Source organism: Apteryx mantelli, chromosome 2 (genome assembly GCF_036417845.1).
Source record: "Apteryx mantelli isolate bAptMan1 chromosome 2, bAptMan1.hap1, whole genome shotgun sequence".
NCBI classification, from domain to species: Eukaryota; Metazoa; Chordata; class Aves; order Apterygiformes; family Apterygidae; genus Apteryx; species Apteryx mantelli.
In genome coordinates this window covers 124,398,754-124,419,500 of record NC_089979.1, presented here as the reverse complement: position 1 = coordinate 124,419,500, position 20,747 = coordinate 124,398,754, and the positions used below count along the sequence as shown (strand labels likewise).

The following is a 20,747-nucleotide window of genomic DNA, read 5'->3' as shown; positions in this document are numbered from 1 at the left end:
GGACTGGAAAGGGAAAGAATGTTTTTTAGATCTGGAGTTCATGACTTCAGTTTACTGTCCATGTTTGGGGTTTTTTTTCTTCTCCTGCTCCCATTACTGTAAGGTGTGATAATAATTGGGTATATTTTTATGGATTGCAGCTGAAAATGTCTTCCTTGTTCTTCTGCTGTTTTGGAAAGTGATAGTGAATTCAGCCTGTGCAGTGATGTGTTGTTTCTTGGGGTGATAGATCTGGAGATGCACAGGTAAAATGCAATGGGCATTAAGCGGTATGTCCAAAGGCAAGTGTTCACAGCTCTCAGGTCAGAATCCAAACTATCAGTAAAAAACTGATACGCCTCCTGATTTTGGACCCTTTGGTACACATTTGAAGTTTCTCTTCTCATCCAAAAGGGCTAAAATTACCCTTGGGGGTCGGGGGAAGGAAAGCTGAGAGCTTTCCTTGGCTTCTGATTTTGATATTTAGCTAAGCTAGACTTTATTTAGTCGTTTATGTCCCTATAAAGGATGGGACGTGTGAATCACAGCTTGGAACTCAGACTTCTGCTTCCCTTCTCACAGCCTTGAATGTGTAAGGCAGTGAAAGAGCAGACATCTTAATTCTGTCCTGTCTTTGCATGTCTTCTGGAGATGGGAATATGCCTGTGATTCTGTGTTTGACAAGGCACGGTTGCACTGACTTTATTGGGGGTGTAATTTGGAGCCAGTTCAGTTAAAGTGGGACAAATGGCTGCTGGACTCTGTATAGTTTCTTCATGGTAAGGTTGTGGTGTTGCAAGGTTGTGAATCTGCTTTTAGGACACCTCGCAGCAAAAAAAAACCCAGTGCTGTTGCCACATGAATCTCACAGTATTGAGCAAGTGCAAATTAATTCTGTCCATTCAAATATGTAATAAAAAAAATCTCAAAAAATCTATCTCAAAAGACTTTATGTTGCATCAGGTACTGTCTGTCTTGCTGCAGCCAGCATGAAGGTTGTATCATACATTTTTGCTTACTTAGCATTAGCTAAAATTAGGTAGCCATGCCTGATCCAAACCAGGCTTGTATTGACAGACGACCTGATAGTATGTAAAGCTGGTATCAATGTACATGGAACCACAGCCATGGAAATTTGCACGGGCTTAGCCAAATTGATTTAATGTAACTGGGACCTGGTTGCCTGTAGACAAGGTTTTTATTTAATGTTTTTCATACGCTTGTTTTACATGCTGCATCTATGGATCTTTCATGTTTCTTCTTAGTAGTTTAGCAAACAAGAATAGAAGCAGGAGTGTTTGCCAAAATGAGAAGTTTAGCCTAAAATTCTGAAATAGGAATAAAAAGCTGCCTTCAAATTTATTTTCTCAATTATTCACACTGAAAATGATATTTTATAAGAAATTTTAGTTCTATCAAAGAATAAACATGTGATCTATCTCACCAAGGCCTTTCGTCTGGACCGTAGAAAACCCCCTACAGTTAGTTTTTGTTGCAAATTATCTGCCAGGATGTTTCTGATTTGGGGGGGAGGGGATATTATGGAAAATATTCTATGTTTTCAATCAACCTGGCTCATGATGAACAGGTTGAATGGGCAGTCTGCAGGCTGGAAAACACATCTGCTTAAAACATGTGTTGAATTTTATTTATTTATTTTAACAGCATATTTGTGGAAATCATGTTTTCTTCACAATCCGTTGCTAAATTAGAACACAACCAGCTTGTGCATCAGGGCAATTTTCTATAAATGAGTAGTGTCACTGAGTTCAGTAAGAGCAGTCACACACAGAGTTAAGCACATTAATGAGAGTTTGCAGAAATTTGGCAAATATGTTGTCATCATGAACAGATTGCCCAGCTTTGCTTCTAATGCTGCTATAAATTCTTGGCTTGGTCCTGTTTTGAGTAGCCTTCATTGCAGGGGCCATAAGCTGTTTTATTATGCAGAGTCTAACTGAGAATATTTCTCTTATTCTGTCATAGCAACAAGAGCAAGATCCCACAAATCTATACATCTCAAATTTACCCGTTTCCATGGATGAACAGGAACTGGAGAATATGCTGAAACCCTTTGGACATGTCATTTCCACCAGAATATTAAGAGATGCTAATGGAGTCAGCAGAGGAGTCGGCTTTGCCAGGTGAAACCCTTACTCTATTTGATTTATGCATTTCTTTTTGGCTTTGGTCCTTTGCAAATGCTGTCTGTTCTGTAACTCTGAAGCCTCATAGCCATGGAAAATGCAGAGCAGCGGCTTTATCAGATTGTGTGTCTGTTCTTTCCACTGAGCTGAAGAATACCAATGCAGAAGGATGTTCATTCATTGCTCCAAAAATTAGTTCATTATGTGTTTGCATGTGGAAATAAAAATCTCCAGGAATAGTGAGCTATCCATGCAGTATCAAGCTTGGATAATAATAAATGTCCTACAGCCAAAAGCACACACTTGGTGAAGAAACTGTTGAAATGTTTAGCAAAGATTTTGTGACAAGAAAAAGTAAATTTTTCAGTTGGAAGAGCAAAGGAGAAGAACAGTAACTGAAGAAACATGGCTTCCTTGAAAATGGCGAGGATCCCAAACCTATGAGAAAGCATTAAGAAGAAATATTTGCATACCACAGGCCCTGTCGGAGTAGTCAGATATTTTAGACTGAATGGGCAACATATTATTACAGTGTATTTCATTGTCAGTTCAGAAAGACAAGCTTCCATGTTTACTCTTGGGGAATATTTACATAGATTCTCTTCAGCTAGAAACACTCTTAAATTATATAGTTTTCCTTTCAAAAGCTGAGGAAGAGAGAGCTGTATATAGAAAGGGATAGAAAAAGCCAACAAGGAGAAGAGAAATTTGTAATTGTGCTGCAAAATCAGTCTTCCATTTCAAAAGAAAAAGCAAAAAAATAAATCCCCAGATCAGTGTTTTTACTGAGCATCATAATGTTGTACTTCATAAAGGAGGTGAAATGACTGAGTCATCTTGTGAATTTCACAGAAATGTACTGTATCTTGGTGTATCATGGCATTTCTGTTAGTGTCATAACACTACTGAGTAAAATGGGGTACTGTATGGTAAAAAGGTAGCTTGCAAAGATGGAGGACATTGTAGTGTTACCTCTGTCCTCGATGTAAAAGCTCATAATGCACAGAGAATGTTAAGATAATACTGGTTGAATTCAAATGGAAAAAGGCAAAGCATTTATGGTGAAAGATGGCGTTCTGTTCTTTATGCATTATCACAGTTAATGACATGTTTTTTTCACTAGATATAAATTAGTGGAACTCAAGGATAAACTTGCATTTTAAAACTTGGCTTTGTTTGTGGGAATGTGTCTAATTATGTAACTCATTTCAAAAAAACATATAACGATCTAACATGAAGGTTGTGTAACTCACCAGGCAGACAAGAATGGGCTCCGTTGAAGAGTACAGCAGAACTTGACTTGAACGAGGCCAGAATTTCTCAAGAAATTCATAGCCGTAGTTCAATGTTGACTGTTAACTTTGCCTTTGCACTACTAGAATTACCAGTACAAGCTTTAATTACATGACCACATGATCTTCTTTTTCTAGTAAAGTGCTATTCAGTATCTTTTTATAGCATCACTCAAAATAGATGATTTTGTTTAGCTTTGCTTGTAGTCATGGAGGTTTCATTGTAGTGTACCTACAGGGTGAGCACATGCTAAGTGGTTATAAATACAGTACAGCTAGGGGGTGGCAGCTGTATTTCAGTCCAGATAATATTTCAGAAGCTCAGATCAGCAACCACTGTGGTGATCTTGGCCATTACGTGTTCAGACCTGGGGCCTTTTTTCACAGTGTAGCTATTTAAGGCATTTTCCAAAGACGGAAGTAGGTAGGTAGTGGCAGTATTTTACAGAAGAGAAGGCTGAAGAACTGAGGCTGTGGTTAGAAGACACACTGGAGAATTCACACAGGCAAAGTGGATCCAAAGCACTGGTGATATTCTGCTAAATGAGAGGGGGAATATTTAGAGAGGGAGATTTCTGAGGGTCAGTGATGATGCTACTTTGGAGGCAGAAGACTGTCAGCAGCACCATGGAATAGAGAACAGCCAGGTAGTTTAATGATACATTTGCGAAGAAGCGAGATGCTTTGTCCTTTCTTATTTGAGGGTTTAATTGAAGATGGTTGAAAAGATGCTATAAAAGGTGCTATAAATTTAACTTGAACAAATCCATCATCTGAGAAGGTAGTGCACGTTTAGATATTATGAGGAACATTCTTACTTTCAGTCAGAAAAATGATCTGTCAAATCCTATATCTTACCCAGGAAATTGATCTATAATTGGATATCTCAATGAAACTGGAAATCCCAAACATACCACAAGACTTTGTGTGGTATCTGTAAAATATTCCAGTGCCTGTGGTGATAAATTTCCATTGAAAGGCCTCCCTGGAAGGGGCTCATAGTGACACTGTGAGCACTAGAGAGTCCTGTGGAAGGAGAATGTTATGTTTGAAACCCTCAAATTTCCATCTGGCACTGTATACTGGACCAAATTTTGCTAGATTCAGTATATCTATGAAAATATTGCTGAAACTGGGGCTGCACTTCCAGAGAGTTGCAGACCCCAGAGAGGGACGAGTGAGGCAGGATCTCAGGACAAATATCAGTAGGAGAGCATAACATGAAAATGGGTATGAAACCGTTAAAGGTGAAGAGAGAGGAACAGGGAAAATTAGGAGCCATCAGGTAATTTGGCTGAGCAATTTTGATAAGCCCTCAGTACAGAGAGTTTAATTGAAGGACTCCATAGTGTGTGCACACCTTTGGGCACAGAGGCACTGGGGTGTACATCAGGGAGGGACTTCTTGATACCACTGAATCAATGAAATAAAAATTGGTCTTTAGAACCCCACAGTAAAATCCCATTAAGGTATTATTTGAGAATCTTCCCTGCAGAGATAGTAATATAAATAATGCTGTGCATACATGTACCACACTCAACCGAACAGCAGAGCAAGAATTTTATGGGCCCTTTTAAATGATAAAGTGCAAAGAAAGTGTTAGAAACCACTAACTTTTTTTATTTTGTTTGCTGTCTTGTAACTTAAAACGACCTTGCAAGATTCACCCCCAAGCGATATTTTGCAACAAAGTCATAAGCCTTTGAAAACAGAAATTTATGATGGAAATGCTGACAGTCAGACAGTCAAGTATTGCACTGCTGGCGGACACCAATATAATACTTAACCTGAGGTGTGAAGACAGTAGCATAAATCAGCCTGGGTCTAGGTAGAAATGACTGTGTTCATACTTTTCTCTTCCGGTAACACAAGAGAATTTGTCCAATGTAAACTGTCATAAAAGAATGTTATGATGCTGTTCCAGGGAATGACCAAAGTCGAGAGATTCTCAGTTAGTTCCTCTGTCACTGCAGAGAGAAAGGAAATATTGAGGAGATACATCTGCTCCTTCATGACAGATCTGGGGGGATCCGTAATGGAGAATTCACCTGTTTTGTTGTTTGGAGTTTTGGCTCTACCCTTGTCTTATGGTTAAAGCTCTTTTGGTAGAGCTTTCAATGGGATGATTTTCTCTGCTTGCATGTGTTTTTTATTAAAATTTTCTCATGCTTATCTGCATTCTACATGTATTAGGTTTAGTCTTTGGAAATACTATTTGATGCAGTGACTGAAAGCGAGCAAGAGAAAATGGGAAACAAGATTTTGAGCCCCACACAGGATCATTATCCATTTATGCAAGTTTTGCATGGATTTCAGTAGAAGTAGATCTGCTCCAGACTGCACTGAAGCAAAATGAGAGAGTCTAGCCTTTAATTTGTACATGCTTTTCATTAAAGGAAGTTTTGCATCTTTCAGGGTTTTACAGGGTAGTGTAGGTGTCATTTAGTCATCGGACAACCTCCTGTTGTTCATGCAAACAGAAATGAACATGAAGAATATACAGGCAAGATGTAGTGGAAAAAGATAGAATTTATGTGAAATAAGGAGAACTAGTCCAAATGAATATCCCTTCCTAGTCTATAAATGGCAAAGGGAATAGATTTTCCACCATAGAACAGATTTAAACCAAACAGTATAGCCATCTTAAAGCAATCTCTTACCAGTTGAAAAGATGGGGACACAAGATGCCTGAATCAGTTACAGAAGGGAAGAAAATCACAGATTGCAGCTATATCACAGCTTTTGAATGCCAGAAATTAAATCAGCAAAATAAATTAAAGAAATCATTGACCATATTGCCATGGAAGAATAAAGAGCAGAATATAAGGAGGACTGGGGGCTAAGAAACCTCATACTAATAAGAACTATTTTGTAGTGTCAGAGTATTTAAGACCAGAAGAACATTTTCTCTGACCTCTTTTATATCACAGGCAGTTAAAGTACTCCCAGTTACCTAATATTGAGGTATTTCTTGTCTTGGACTAAAATAAAACTTTTAGAAGAGATTTGAAGATATCGGCCAAAAAAAATGCCACCTCTTTTCTAAGTAATGTGTTCCAGTGGATCATCTCCCTTGTAGTTAAATGTTTCTGCCTAATTTCTCTTTTAAATTTATCTGGTTCTTCTCATAACTTTCTCCACAAAATTAAAGAGCTACTTAATACCTAGTTTATTCTATGCACAAAGGTACTTATGCACCACTATCAAACTGCCCCTCTAATCATCTTTTTGATAGTCTAAAGAAATTTGAGTTCTCCAGTGTGTCTTCTAACCACAGCCTCAGTTCTTCAGCCTTCTCTTCTGTAAAGTACTGCCACTACCTACCTACTTCCATCTTTGGAAAATGCCTTAAATAGTAAAGAAAACCCATTCCTCCAAGATTTAGTATTCCTACTCTTATTAATATAAGAAAACAACAATATTCATATGTTGATCATAATATAAATATGGTAGTAACAATTTAATGAAATTCAAATATTTACTTGGAATACAAAAAACATAGGCCTGATTCCCGTTTACATTATTATTATTAAGCAAAGTGACTGTAGGGTATATGGAAACCAAACCCACATTTTTAACCACTAACTGGTGATTAAATGATACTGAATATTTCTTATGTAATAATTATGTAGTCATCATGTTATTCTTTATAGTGTGTATTTATAAACTTTGTTTTGTGACAATGCATTGGTCTTTAAAAATAAGCATGTGAAAGAGCTGTATTTTTATAAAATTTCTTTTTTTGTGTGTGTGCATTTGCATTGTGAAGGTTCCCTATTACTTATAACAACATATAATGGCTACTTTGGAACCACAATGGTCTATAGAGAGAATAATATGCATCTTTTAAATGACCTAGAATAAATATTTAATAGCAAGAGGTGAACCTCAAATGATCTGGTGGCAATATCTGCTTAATATTAAACACCCCTAATTGTTTGTTCATTTACCAATCATATTGAAACATCTTGACTTTGTAAACTATGGCTAGAAAAACTGTAAGAACAGCCTTTCTTTTTAGATTTTCTAAATGGCCTTCCTTTGCAGTTGGTTGGAATATACTCAGTCTAGGTACTCTTACCATATTTGAGAACTCTACTTCTGAGTCTCCAGAACCAGGAGACACGTAAAAATAAATTCTGGTATTTTTGTTATTTTCTTTGTTTTAGATAATTATTTGTACCGTTAAAAAATATTAAACGAATCTGGCTTTTGGCTTTGATAATTTTTTTCTGCAATGCATTTCTTTACTCAAACTGATATTCCTATGCATTAGAGTTATCTTCAAATTGTATTTGAATGTGAATTATCATCTAAGATCCTTTTGGAATCAGCACCAAAAACATACTGTTGAAGAGAGTTTGATACTTGGCAAATGGTCTGATCAGAAGCAAATTTCTATTACCTTGTGAAGCTGATGTTCTCACCTTTCCAGCAGGAGAGTTGAATATCCGTATCTTTCAACAGAAAAATTTTAAGCATCTAAGATCTTTTTTTTTTCCCCAGAATATTATCATTTGCCACATTTTTCTTCCTTCAGTTATGAAAAAAACCCCAAACCTAAAAAATGGGTATAAGAATGCTCTTGCTGCAAGTTTACCTGTGCTCTGATGACATTCTTCTGTAGGAAACTTGTCCCTGGAAACTAGCTTTTAACATGTAACGTTCCTGTTAGTGATATTTTTATTAAATAGCAGTCTCACCCATTCAACATTTAGAAACATTTGTATCTCAGAGCACTGGAACAGGTTGCCCAGAGAGGTTGTGGAGTCTCCTTCTCTGGAGATTTTCAAAACGCGCCTGGCCACGATCCTGTGCAATGTGCTCTAGGTGACCCTGCTTGAGCAGGGGGGTTGGACTAGATGATCTCCAGAGGTCCCTTCCAACCTCAACCATTCTGTGATTCTGTGTGATTCTGTGATTCAGACAAGATGAACAGATTCATGGCAGAAAGCGTATTTTGTCCCTCTCCCTCAAGTTTGAAGATACAGTCTACACTAGAGGAATTCCACAGCTTTTCAAAGAAAACATAGGTAGAATTTATTAGTGTAGGCTAAACAAAAGTGCATTTTTCCTTGGGGCCTTTCCCAGGTATGACTAGTCTTCCTGGCTAAAATAAATAAACAGAGAAAGAGGAATCTCTCAGTCTGTGTGTGCAGATGGATAGCTTCAGCTTATGGGTAGGCACCCAGCACAGACATTGCCACCTACACAGTTAATGTTAGTCAGTGTCTGAACTGAACTTAAACCAGCAGCTTGTGGTGGCAAGTGTCAGACAATTTTAGTACTATATCTGGTTGCTCCCTCCTCTGTAGTGCTCATTCTTCCCTGTGCATCAGTATTCTAACTAAATTAAAAGCCAGAACACAATTTGAAAAAGTGGTTTCTAAAAACAGAGATTACTTATGCACATGTGAAAACTATGATTCACACGTATATGCTGTTGGGATAGACCTGATTAGGTGGCGGCTGGCGGGCCGATGAACGCCGAGCTGGGAGGAAGGACGTATGCGTTGCAGAAGGCACGCGGGACTCAGGTAGCCGAGACGGCAAGCGGATGCAGCAACACGTTACTCAGCAACACGTCTGAAGGGAACACGTGTAGCCGGCTTTGTCTGTTATGCTGTCTTTTCAGTCGGGGTTGATAATGCCAGTGTTGGTTTCAAGTGAAGCGTGTGCCAGATTACAGATAGCTGGCAATGGTGTTTGAGAGCGGTTAATTGTGAAACTTGAGACGAAAATGTGCACATTCTTTTTAAGACTGCTATTCGAATGATGGCCTTTTTATCCCGGAACACTGTGGGTTTCACTCTTATTCTCTTCCCACATAAAATGCATGAAGTGCACTGAGTCTCTTTCACTTGGCAGCTTATATATTGTGTTCTTTGAAGGGGCCGCTTTGCCTTGTTAAAATGTGCCCCATGTATTAAAATGAAATTGTCACTGCTGTGTGGTGCAACATAACATGGTTTGACACTAAGTGCCTGCAGCTACAGCAAACAGACTTTTATTGCATTTATTCTTTCAGAGACAAGAGTCTCTAAAGGCTCAGTGCAGACATTTGCTTAGTTAAATCTGAATGAAGTCAAAGTGAACAATCTAAGTTGCTGTCTTTGGGCTTGTAGAAATGGCCCAGCCCACATGATACGGAAGTAAAAATGGTGATACAACCCAGAAGGGACAATTTTTAATGGTTCCACCTGAAACAAGATGACAAAAGACTTTGAATTGCTCAAAGTATTAAAGCATTAAGTAGGCTTTTTTTTTTCCTGGTGGTAGTCGTGAGGTGGTCCTTTGAACTCTAACTGTTATCCTGGGAGGCAAACCCCTGCTCTAAGTTCTGTGTTGAGACTCTAATCCGTGAACTATACAGAAGGCATATTACTCTTTCCCACCACCATGTGATAGGAAGGGTGGTGGATAAATTTGTTTTTAAAGATCTTAACTGGCAAGAAGTAACTAATATTTGTGTCAGTGGAGTTACTTTGGAGGGAGTACCTGGAGATAAAAACTAGTATATTGAAGGAGTGTTGACTGTGGTTTATAAACACAGTTTTTCTAGAGGGAAAAACTGTGCAATTATTAGCTTCCTCTTTTCTCTCTCCTTTCTTTTCCTTTTCTCTCTTTCTTCTCTCAAGCATTTCTGTACACACTCTGTAGCAGAGTCAGCTGTTCTCAGGACCAGTGTGCAGTCAGTTTACAGGATCTGAAGGAATTGTGAATTTTCTAATGTGATATAAACATGGTTTAGGATTCAGCCAGTAACTTTGTATTTTTTACAGTTGCTTCAATAATATATGTGCTAGTTCTGTGTTAATGCTTTATTGTCTGCATGCTGAAAGTCATGCTTGAGGTCATACAAGATGAAGAGTAGGTCATTTCACCTGCCAGTATTACGTGCAACTTCATGTCTTCACCCTGAATTTGGCTTTATGCAATAGGCACATACGCGTTCTCTTTGTCTTGCTGTACAGTCCATCTTTGCAGGGTGTTTTTTTTTTTATCATTGTAAACCTTAACAATTGTTGCTTAATCCTCTGGGTTGTTGTCCAACTCCTGTACTTTTTCATGCCTTTTGAGGTTATTTTGGGTGCACAAGGAATCTGAAGAGGAGTCCTTTGCCTTTTCAGGCAGCACATGACGCTATAAAGACTGTCCTTGTTCAGGGTGACCCCCAGAGTCAAGCGCGAGCTGTTCCTTGACACCGCTGCAGCTCAGGCACAGCTGGGAGCACAGCTGCAAGCTTTGAGGGTGGCAGGGTCTCACCGCTGGCCACACCATCCTGTAATGAGCTCCACCGGTTTCTCTGGAGAAAGCGGCAAGAACAGCTTTTAAGATTTCTCTCAGCATCTGCACTTGTCCTTTTCTCTTCTTTTCCTTTTTGTTTTTGCTGACTGAACATTTTCATACTGTTCTAGTAACAATTTTTGCCTCTACCCCCGTCCCACCCTCTTCTCTTTTCTAGAATGGAGTCTACAGAAAAATGTGAAGTAGTAATTCAACATTTTAATGGAAAATATCTGAAAACCCCACCTGGTCTACCAGGTAAGTGTAGCCATCACTTCTTTACTGAAATTTAAAATTCACTGAACGGTTTAGAATACAGGAGTGCTGGAAGGTATGTTGGGTTTGGCAATATTACTGGCCCATCTAAGAAGGCATACAGCTTTTCTGGTTGAAGCCGATCATTTATGACCAATAAGAACTCAGTCCCTGCCCAAGTTAGTGTTATTCAAACATTTATGTCTGACAGTAGTGAGTTTAAGTATGTACAAAAATCATGTTGTCTTACTAAATTTTTCCCCTCTTTAATGCATATATTATGTGAGATTTTTTTTTTCAATTAGAGCAAAGAACACATAATTAAATACCTGTGCTTTCATTATTACCTAGGAATATAACTAAATTGGCAACTGTGTTATAGGTTATAAAAGGACCAGGATTTCAGGTTGTCAGGATCCCTTTAACAGCAGCAGCTGTTAATACTAACTGAGGGTAGTTCGTATATGAAGTGATTTTATAACATTTGTACTTGCCATAGCTTAATGAAGTCTTGTCATTTCCTGACAATATCCATAGAATATATTCAGTGGTGTAGCCCTGCCACATCTAAAGCCCAGTTCCAGCCATTATCTTGCTTTTGAAATCTTCAGCTGCCCTCTCTGTGGTCATTAGCTGTGCAAAGTTTAGTGATGAGTTGCCTGATTCTTGGTGCTTGACAAGACCTCCCTGAGGCCACGAATCTGCAAAGATTTCTCCCTCAAATTGTGTAAAGAACTAGTTGTAGTTCCGAGAGTTAAGTGACCAAAAAATCCTTGCAGGAATTGTGTCTTAAGTAATTCTCTTCCATTTTTTCCTTTTTTTTTTCTCTCACTTCCATTAAACTATTTCCTTTTTGTTACTTTCATTAAACTCTTCCTTATTCATTGCCTAGTTCTTTATGCAGAAGATGCACTTAATACTCTAATTAAAAGAGAGCCATCTGCACAACTACTGTGTACAGTAAATGAATGGTGCAATATACATATAAATTATAGTCAAATCACCTTCATGCAAGAATGTAAAACTTTTAGTACAGGCTGGAAGACTCCATTTTATGGACTTCTTTTTTAAAAAAGTAATTATTGACAAATTTTGTCAGCACCAAATAACGTATATTACCTGTGTGAAATATGGCAGACTCAGGCTACATAGAACAGCGGGCAGAGCAACATAGGCAGAGACTTTAAACCTTTGGCATGGCTTTCTGTAGGCATACATTAGGTCACAGGAGTAATCTGTTTAATATCGTGGCAACACCCAATGGAAGGAGTGTGAATAGCAAGGATTCGGTACTGCAGTCAGATTCCAGATTGTCTCATACAGGACACATCACTTGAGCAGGAAATGAAGGAGAATATTTTTATATTGCCTGCTTGAGACAAAAAGGGCTGCATGATAAAGAATGATAGCTAAAAGTTCAAAATCGTTTTCTTTGGTTTTTTTGTTTTTAAATTAGCTTCCAATCAGGAATAAGCTGGTTATTCAAAGCAAACAATGTGGGACATCAAAATAGGAGTCTTGATAAGATAGCGTGATTACTTATTTTTATTCCAAGAGATACAATAAAATTGGATTTTAATGGTTATAACTATTGCTGCATTCTCAATTAAAGCACATGAATCAGCTCTTCATCTCCTGAAGAAAGTTTCCATGTGGGAAAGTTGTTGGATGTTTTTCCCTCTTGTTTATTGTGCTCATACAGCATTTGGTTGCAGGGATGATCTGGGAAATAAATATTTTGAGAATCATCATTTACCTGGGTGCCATTCAGATGCAAGTAAAGCATAATGCGTCTTGGGGCAGAGCCAAGTAAAACCAGTAACTGGACTAGCTGAAGTACAGAGTATCTGTAAAATCCCATTTTGTCCTTGTAAGAAAAAGATTTTGTAGCTCCAAACACAGGTAATTAGGAATTATCATAGTATATTTGATTCACATAAAAGAGAATATTTGGGCCTAATTATTAGAGTAGGGTACTCTTGAAATCTATGTTTAAAAGATTTTTCTTCTTCCTTCCTTCCTTTCCTATGAAGCCAGAGAACAAACATGATCACTTGAACAGTTGGGTGGATTCCAAGTGATACTGGCCATTCATATTCATTTACCTTTTACCCACTGCAAAAAAGATTCAGTCCTGCTTTCTTCTTATTGACATAGTTTCCCATTGCAGCTTCTGCTTAGTTTATACATCTGTGTTACAAACCTGTATTTAAGCTTCTCAGCAAGATAGAAGCATCTTGCTTTATCCCCCTCCTGGCAATTGCTTATCTTCCTGCATGGAGAAGCAAGGAGAATCAAGTCTCCTAGTGTACTTGGAAAATCACAATCAGAGTCTGAAAATTATCCTCCCAGCATCTCAGTAATTGACGTAGAAATAAAATCGGCTGTAGTTATTGCTGTGACCTCTTTATGGATTTCAGTTAAAAAATGAGGAACCAGGGAACATTAGCAGAAGTATGCAACACTATCTGTTATTAACCTCTACTGCTCAAGACATGATCTTACTGCAAGGGAAAATTAATCAATCCTTTCAGGGTTAAATTAAATTGATTGGAGATTTTCAGCTGGATTTCTTTCAGGCATAGCAGTGAGTGGGGCAGATTTTATGTTTTTGTCCGCATCTCCTCTCACCCAAATTCTGATCTTCAGGTTCAAGGCTTACCAACTAATAATTGGTTGGATGAGGCCCATCAGAAAAAAAATCAACCTGGCTGCAGGCCATTTTATACTGCCCTATTTCCTGAGGAAGTCAGATTATGGACCCGACATACTGTTTTGGCAGCTAGCTTCTCTCCATGCTGTCCTCCTCAGTTGTGTTCCCCAAGATGTATACCCCCATGGGGCCAAAACACAACCACTATAGATGTGTGACAAACTTTTTGGAAGCCTGCTTGCCAGGCGTCATGAGTAGGATGTGTCATTACAAGCAATTACATGACAAGGGCATGTCTGAACCTTGCACCATAACAGGTGTGATCCTCACAATGCAATGGGATATATATGTATTTATATATATGTGTGTGTGTGTGTGTACTATGTGTGTATGGTAAAGTGTTCACATGTGGGGCAATTGTGCCCAGTTACCAGGTCATGATCGAAGAGGGACTGGTGTGGGTAGTTTTCATCTGATGCTAAACAGCCCATCAGAAAGGCTGGGCACCGCAGCTCTAGCTTTCATAATGAATAACTCATGGAGCATGACTTTGTTATATCCTCCCAAAGGTGTATCTCAAATATTCATTTTGAATACAGAGTTCTTTCCCAGCTAGTGTTCCCATGGCAAATGAGATGTAGATTTAGTTGGTTGTACTTTTTTGTTAGAAATAAAATAGACATTACAGCAGACCACATTTGTGTAACTTGGCATTTGAGCACAGCTAGGAGTCTCTCATCTAAGCTGGCCCAGGCCAACAGTGCAGGAGGAAGGGGTAAAGCACTGCTGCTTCTACAAGGAAAGGAAAGCACACAGGGCACCGTGAAGGCTCTGTATTCTGCGCATTTCCAAGGCAAAAATATATCACACCTTGCTTGACTTTCTGACTTGAACTACTGTATATTATCTCATAAAAAACTGCAGAGCTGGGCAGTCGCAGCTCCAGACTGCTCTGCTTCGACCCTGTGACAGTATAAAGGTTATTTGCTGGCACTTAAAACTCTGCTGGTCAGATGTGTAATACCTAAGTAAACTGAGCAGTATTGTGTCTATATTAGTAAATCATTCTTGCTAAGGGTACTTCTCCGTCTAACTTCTTGGCTTCATTCCGTTCCAAAGGGAATTGCTCAACTGCCCTGCTTGCTCAACTAGTAAGCATTTCGTGATGTTCAGTCTTAGATATACAGTGCAAGATAATTGACTGTCCCATAAATAATTAGTTAATATCTTTGTATTTCTTCCAGACTGAGAAAGTTACAGTTGTCTCTAGAAATCTGCAAACTCTTGGTGCTCTGCAGATTCCACATGAATTTCATAAATACTCTCAGTAGCTTTGATTGTTTTTAGTAGTGTTTTGGTTTTTGTTTTCCCTTTATTAGGAATGTTTTTCTGAAATAAACAGAACGGGGCCTAATGGGTAAGTTTTCACACTGCAGAGTGCAGTCGCATGTGTGACTGATTCTGTAGACCCCTTATTGCCACTACGAAAAGAGAAGTCAACAAATGAATGAGTCTGACCAAATGGATAAGTCTGACCATAACGCCATACTGCTCCATCAACATGTGAAGGACACTATTAACATGAAGGTAGCTCTCCCTTGGTCCTTCAGTACTGCCTCTCTTTTCATTGGTGAATAGGGGACTTTAATATGAAATCCTGTTAATCCACCAGTTTTGCAAGCACTGAATTCAAGTAAAAATGCCTACCTTCTCTGTCAATAACAAATTGATTTCTCTTTGGATTGACAAGCTTACAGTACAGTTTTGGTGTAGGGTTTTCAAAGTGTTCAGCTCCCAATATCCTTGGATGTCTTTAAAAAATCTTAATTTTTCTCTTTTTGAATAAATGCAAAGGCTTAATGAGTTTTTACTTTCCTCTCTAGAATTTCACAGGAACATGCCTCAATTGCAGTAATTATCCTCTGCTGATGCTTCCACTATGCTGTCTCACAGCATTTTCTAGTAATTATAGTACTTCCTGAATTTCATTTGCTTTGTAAATACTTTTGGTTATCAGAGGCCATGGGGCCAGTTCCTAGCTCTGGGAAAATTTCAAGAAAGTGAACACATGAATGTAATGCATACTGAAGAATCTTGTATTGTTCCTCTTCCATGGTAACTATATGTTGCTTTTGTTACTAATTTTAATGCCGTGTTACAAATATCTAACAAAAAGAAAGAAGCAGTATTTTCATGTAGGTAAGAGCCCCACAAGTAACAAACAGCTGTGGCATTTGGGGGCAGAGTTTTAGCAGAGCAAAAACTTCAATAGGAAGAAATCCTCAACAGCACAGATGTATTTGCAAGTGCCTCAGACAGCAAGACCTTGCTTCAGATAATGATCATTATTGGCCATGCGTTTTTCTCTTAAATAGGGCCCAAGCACTGCTTTTCTGTGAAGACTCATTTCACCAGAATGAACTGATAGTTATATTTTCTGCTTCTCTCATTAGTTTAACTATTTCTCTTAGGTCGTCTCTTAGCTTCTCCAACCATGGAGAGTAAACTCAATTATTTAATCTTCACTTCAGAGAAGTAGTCTTAGAACACGAAATTGCATACTTAAGAGCAATATCGTTTCTAGGAGATCATGAATAAAACAGAAAACAGTATTTCCAGTTGAGGGTTAAATGGGCAATGGATAGCAGCAAGTTTTATACTATTTTTCTTTCTCTCTTACTGGATCAGCAAATGATATCCTGTTTCTCATTAGTGCTGCTGTAAATGGGTTTTCTGAGCGGATGAACTTAAAATGTTTTGCTTCAAACTGCTTAGCCCCTTTGTCTTAGTTTGCTACTGTACCTTTTTATTTAATTGTGACTCTTCATTCATATGCATAAAACACTAAAAAGCTATTCCAAAAAAACGATTTTATTGGGGAGTTTAATGTCATTTTACCAAGGTAAGTAATGTATTACTATATATATCCATACCTTTCTCTTTCTCTCTGTCTCTCTCTCTGTATGTAATTATTTAGCATTGCAAGCAAGACAAAACAACAGCCAAAGGTAAGAAACAGGTATTCATTCATAGTTAGCTTGAAACATTTATTGAGCGCTACAGAGAACTTCAAATAAACAGCATTCTACTAAATTTTAGTACTGGTAACATTCTGTGGACCTGATTTTAAAAGGGTTTTATCTTTTACATATTGCTATCTTCAGAAATGATCTGTGTTCAGAAAAACAAAATTCCCTCATTTGTATCCTCACTGCCTTTAACATATGTGATGTTAATGTTATCTGAATTTTTTACATTGTCTACCGTCTAAGGATTCAGTTTTGTAAATATTTTTATTGTTATCTGCTGACTATAGTATATAAATCCATCCTTACTATATCAGAATATATGATCCATGCAAAGCCCATTGAAAAATAACTGTTTTAACAAATTTTCTGTATGTCTTTATCCTGTCTCCAATTCCCAACTGTCATTTTTAATGAAATCACTGTTATCTTTCACTTTCTGTGCTCTGCAAGTGCATGTGCTGAACTCGTTAGCAGAAATTTCTTTTACATCTTGAACCCTCTAAGCATCCTTTTAACTTCTGTCAGTTCACAGTCTTTATCTTTGGCAGAGAGTTTAAATCTTTAATTCCTTCTGTTATTGCTCTGTCTGAGTCCTCCTGGCCGTGGGGGTGCCGTGCCTCATCATGATTTGGTCCCTGGGTGCTGCCAGCATCCTCGGGGGCATGCGGGCAACTCAGGAGCAGTCCCTACCACAGGTCGGGTGCAGTGTGGGCTCTGGGGGCCACTAACCGAGGTCGCGTGGGACATTCGGAGGTGCCTCAGGGCATATGCAGCTATTCGACGTGTGCGTCCCTGGGGAAATACAGTTTCGTTATTAGGACGTGACATAACGGTTAAAATCACGTAGCAGGAGAGAGTCATCAAGATGGACTTTCTTTCAGAGAAACTACAGGATGGGTCCAGAATCAGTAGAAAATATATGCCCTTTTGCTTAGAAAGCAGTTGCCTGGTTGGCCTTCTGTGACTTCGTTCTGTAGCTCCCACAGGTTTCAGTGGTATGGCCAACTTTATCAGTGGTGCTTCTTCTGTTTAGCCCTTTTAGAGCCGTGCCATTCATACAACACCAGCAGAGGCTCTTGGCTGTTCCTCTGTCTTGTGCATGGCTACATATCACTTGTAGTTAATCTAGCCTGCACTTACTCTTCAGTCATAGATATCAAATAGGTTGTGACTTTGATTCAAATCAAGAGTTTCTAGGACTGTCTCCTTCCTTTCATAAACAGCCTTTAAAAGTCAGAAAATATTTGTGTTGCTTCACGCCATCCATGAGAATTTCAGATGCAAACTGTGTCATTTTTGATCACTGAGTAAGACAGGTTTCTCCATCTTCAGCTCCATTTTTTTCTAGACTTATGTTTATGTAACCTCCAATTGTCCTTGCTCTGCTGACGTTGGTGTAAATGCTTTTGGTTTCATAGCAAGGATTTCCATTTTCTGCTGCAACGATCCTTTCCAAATTTTCTAGACTTCTTGGAATTTAAAATTGTATATTTTGTAAGGACAATGGATATGTTTCAGAAAAAAAGTTTCCCTACTTACTCAAGACTTGATCTCATTTCCATTTAGCTCAAAAGAAGACTCTCTTTCACTAGCAGGATATAAGATTGAAGTTAGAGAACAATATGGCATGCAAATGAGAAAAGATCATTCCATGTTTCTTTCTGCCAACAATATCACCTGTCATATCTTTTCTAGCATTTCTGGAAGTCTACAGCATCAATCAAGAATTACATTATTTTATCATTCATAACATATAGTGGTAATGAACTATGTCACAGTTTATCTAAACTAATTTTAATATATACATTTTTCCTTTTAACTCAAGTGCATTTTTTGCTTTGAAGAGTGACTATGTAAAACTTCTAATTCAGCAAATCTATTCCCTTTTTATGCAATGGCAGATATATTTGCTTATAAACAAAAAAGTAAGTTTCTCCCATATGTTACTGCTGCATAACCAAGACAGCCGAGGGTGTGTGAACGGAATTCTGTTGTGCCTCAGCAGTAGAAGTGTCAACAACTTCCAGGTCCAGGGACAGTGCTATTCCTTGGATGCACTTGTAAAATGCAAGACAGGACAGATGAGTTGTGCAGGTGTTATAGCAGGCAAAATTTATGAGCCAGAAAGATTCACAGCTTGAATTTCAGACTGATTAAGTCTAAAGGGCTGACAATTTAAAACAAAACAAAACAAAAGCAAATAAAAGCATGCAAATTAGAGCATGAAACAATGTGGAACATTGCAAAGTTGTTTGCACATAATTCAGATTTTGGGGAGGAATTCTGCTTTTGCACCAACTCTGGCCAGCAGTGGCACAACTCTTCCTGTTTTTCCCCCTGCTGCATTATTTTGTTAGTCCCTTCAGGACACTTTGAATGATGGAGTACATCTGCTTTGCAGTCCCTACTACTGCAGTATAGCTTTGTCACACCTGAGCCAGCTAGTTTAAAACTCATTAAAAAAGGTGACTTAAGCAATGGTATCAGTCTAGCTCAGCACAGACTAATCACTTGAGTTGATAGTGTATTATGCTCAATAACATCCACAAAGTGGTTTACATGATCATTTTTTACCAAGAGGAATTATTTCCTTTTCAAAATAAAGCCATTTTAAAGAAAGATTCTTCTATTCCTCCTTTCCTCCCTTTCTCCCTTTGCACTTTTCTTCTAGCTTTCAAGTCATTTTAAACATTTTGAAATTCAAAGTATGGAGAAGTTTCAGTTTGAGCCTTTGCCCGTAAATTGCAGCTAACATGAAAAAAAAGTTTGGTTGAAACTTAACAATGTATAAATAGTTATTTTCGACAGACTCCTTTACACATCCATATTTCAGCCAGAAGTGGAAGCCACTGGGATGGCCTTTTCAGATATCCCTATAAAATTGGAGCACTGATTTCTCACAGTTTTTGGAAGATGGAGGGAGTAAGCATCCAGATGCCGTGTGTGTGGTCTGCACCTCCTGCAGGGCTCAACGGCGACCTAGCTGCTGCTGCCTTCTCACAAACTGGGGCGGCAGAGGTTCTCAGGTGGCTTCACTCCATCAGGGCTGATATGGAGAGCTTTTTCCAAGTATTTTCCTGGCAGAGCTTGAGAAGAATTAAGTGGTTCAGAAGAGAGGATATCTGAACTTTTCAGTGCTTTGTGAACAGAAGTCAACCTGTAGATGCTTGGTGTGTCCTTAGCCGTTTTGGGAGACATTCTCTGCTGGTGACTTTAAGGACACTAACAAGAGAGGAAAGGTGCATATAGCAAGAAGAGGATGTACAGGGCTTGTCCTCCTTTCCTGATCTTGCTTTTCTGCCCTTTTCCCTCCCAGCATCCCCCAAAGAAAACCTTTCCCTGGCCACCAGAGGAGCACTGAGGGCTCTTCTGTGCTGCTCCCACCCTGGGAGTGTGAAGTGGTGTGAAGTGTCTGAAGTAGCGTGTGAAGATCTTTCCCTTTGTGATTCATCTAGCCAAAATAACATAAGCGGTATCACAGCGGCAGTTTCCATATGTTTTGAATACTAGGAGCCTCTTGCATAACTGAAGTCTCTCCCCCCCACCCCCCCAAACGATATTGCACAACAGAGAAAAGCAGTTCAACCTGAGTGCACTGGGGAAGCTCAAGTCTGACATTTTAGTTGAAATTTTTTTATTTTAACAACAATGTCATTATGATGGTCAGTGGTCACAAAGCCGTGTTTCTTGGCCATTTCTGTTAGGCTTTCTTGTTTGAATGGCAGTGTTTGATCACAGGATCACGGAAAGGTCTTTTCCAGGTTCAATCACAAGAACTTGAAAGAGGGGCAAAACAGCCTATGCTGTACTGTGACTGCTTTAGTGCCTGTGATGTGTCTGTAATTTACCTTCTGCAATACAAGAGACATTAGAGGGAGGGGATAAGGCGCTGAATGTCTAATTCTATATTTATCCTTTTTGTTAAAGCTCATTAAAACAGCATTTTATATGGAGCACTTCCACCACCATCCTAGATATAATCCTTGAATATATAGTATTTCCAGAATTGCTACTGTTCAGCAAATAAAAAGACACAGAAAAATGAGAGAGGGAAAAAAATAAGAGTTATTTAACTTGATGATTGCACTGACATGGTATGAAAAAT

At 38.6% G+C, this 20,747-nt stretch overlaps 1 protein-coding gene across 11 annotated transcripts in view; it reads left to right on the top strand.

Moving 5' to 3' along the window:
* The window catches only part of RBMS3 (RNA binding motif single stranded interacting protein 3), a 722,481-nt gene that overhangs the window by 562,394 nt on the left and 139,340 nt on the right, over window positions 1-20,747 (top strand). For all 11 annotated transcript variants that reach the window (XM_067291474.1, XM_067291473.1, XM_067291476.1 and 8 more), the window contains 2 exons: window positions 1,966-2,123; window positions 10,884-10,963. In XM_067291474.1, coding sequence (XP_067147575.1) covers window positions 1,966-2,123; window positions 10,884-10,963 — 238 coding nt within the window. The remainder of the gene's footprint in view (window positions 1-1,965; window positions 2,124-10,883; window positions 10,964-20,747) is intronic.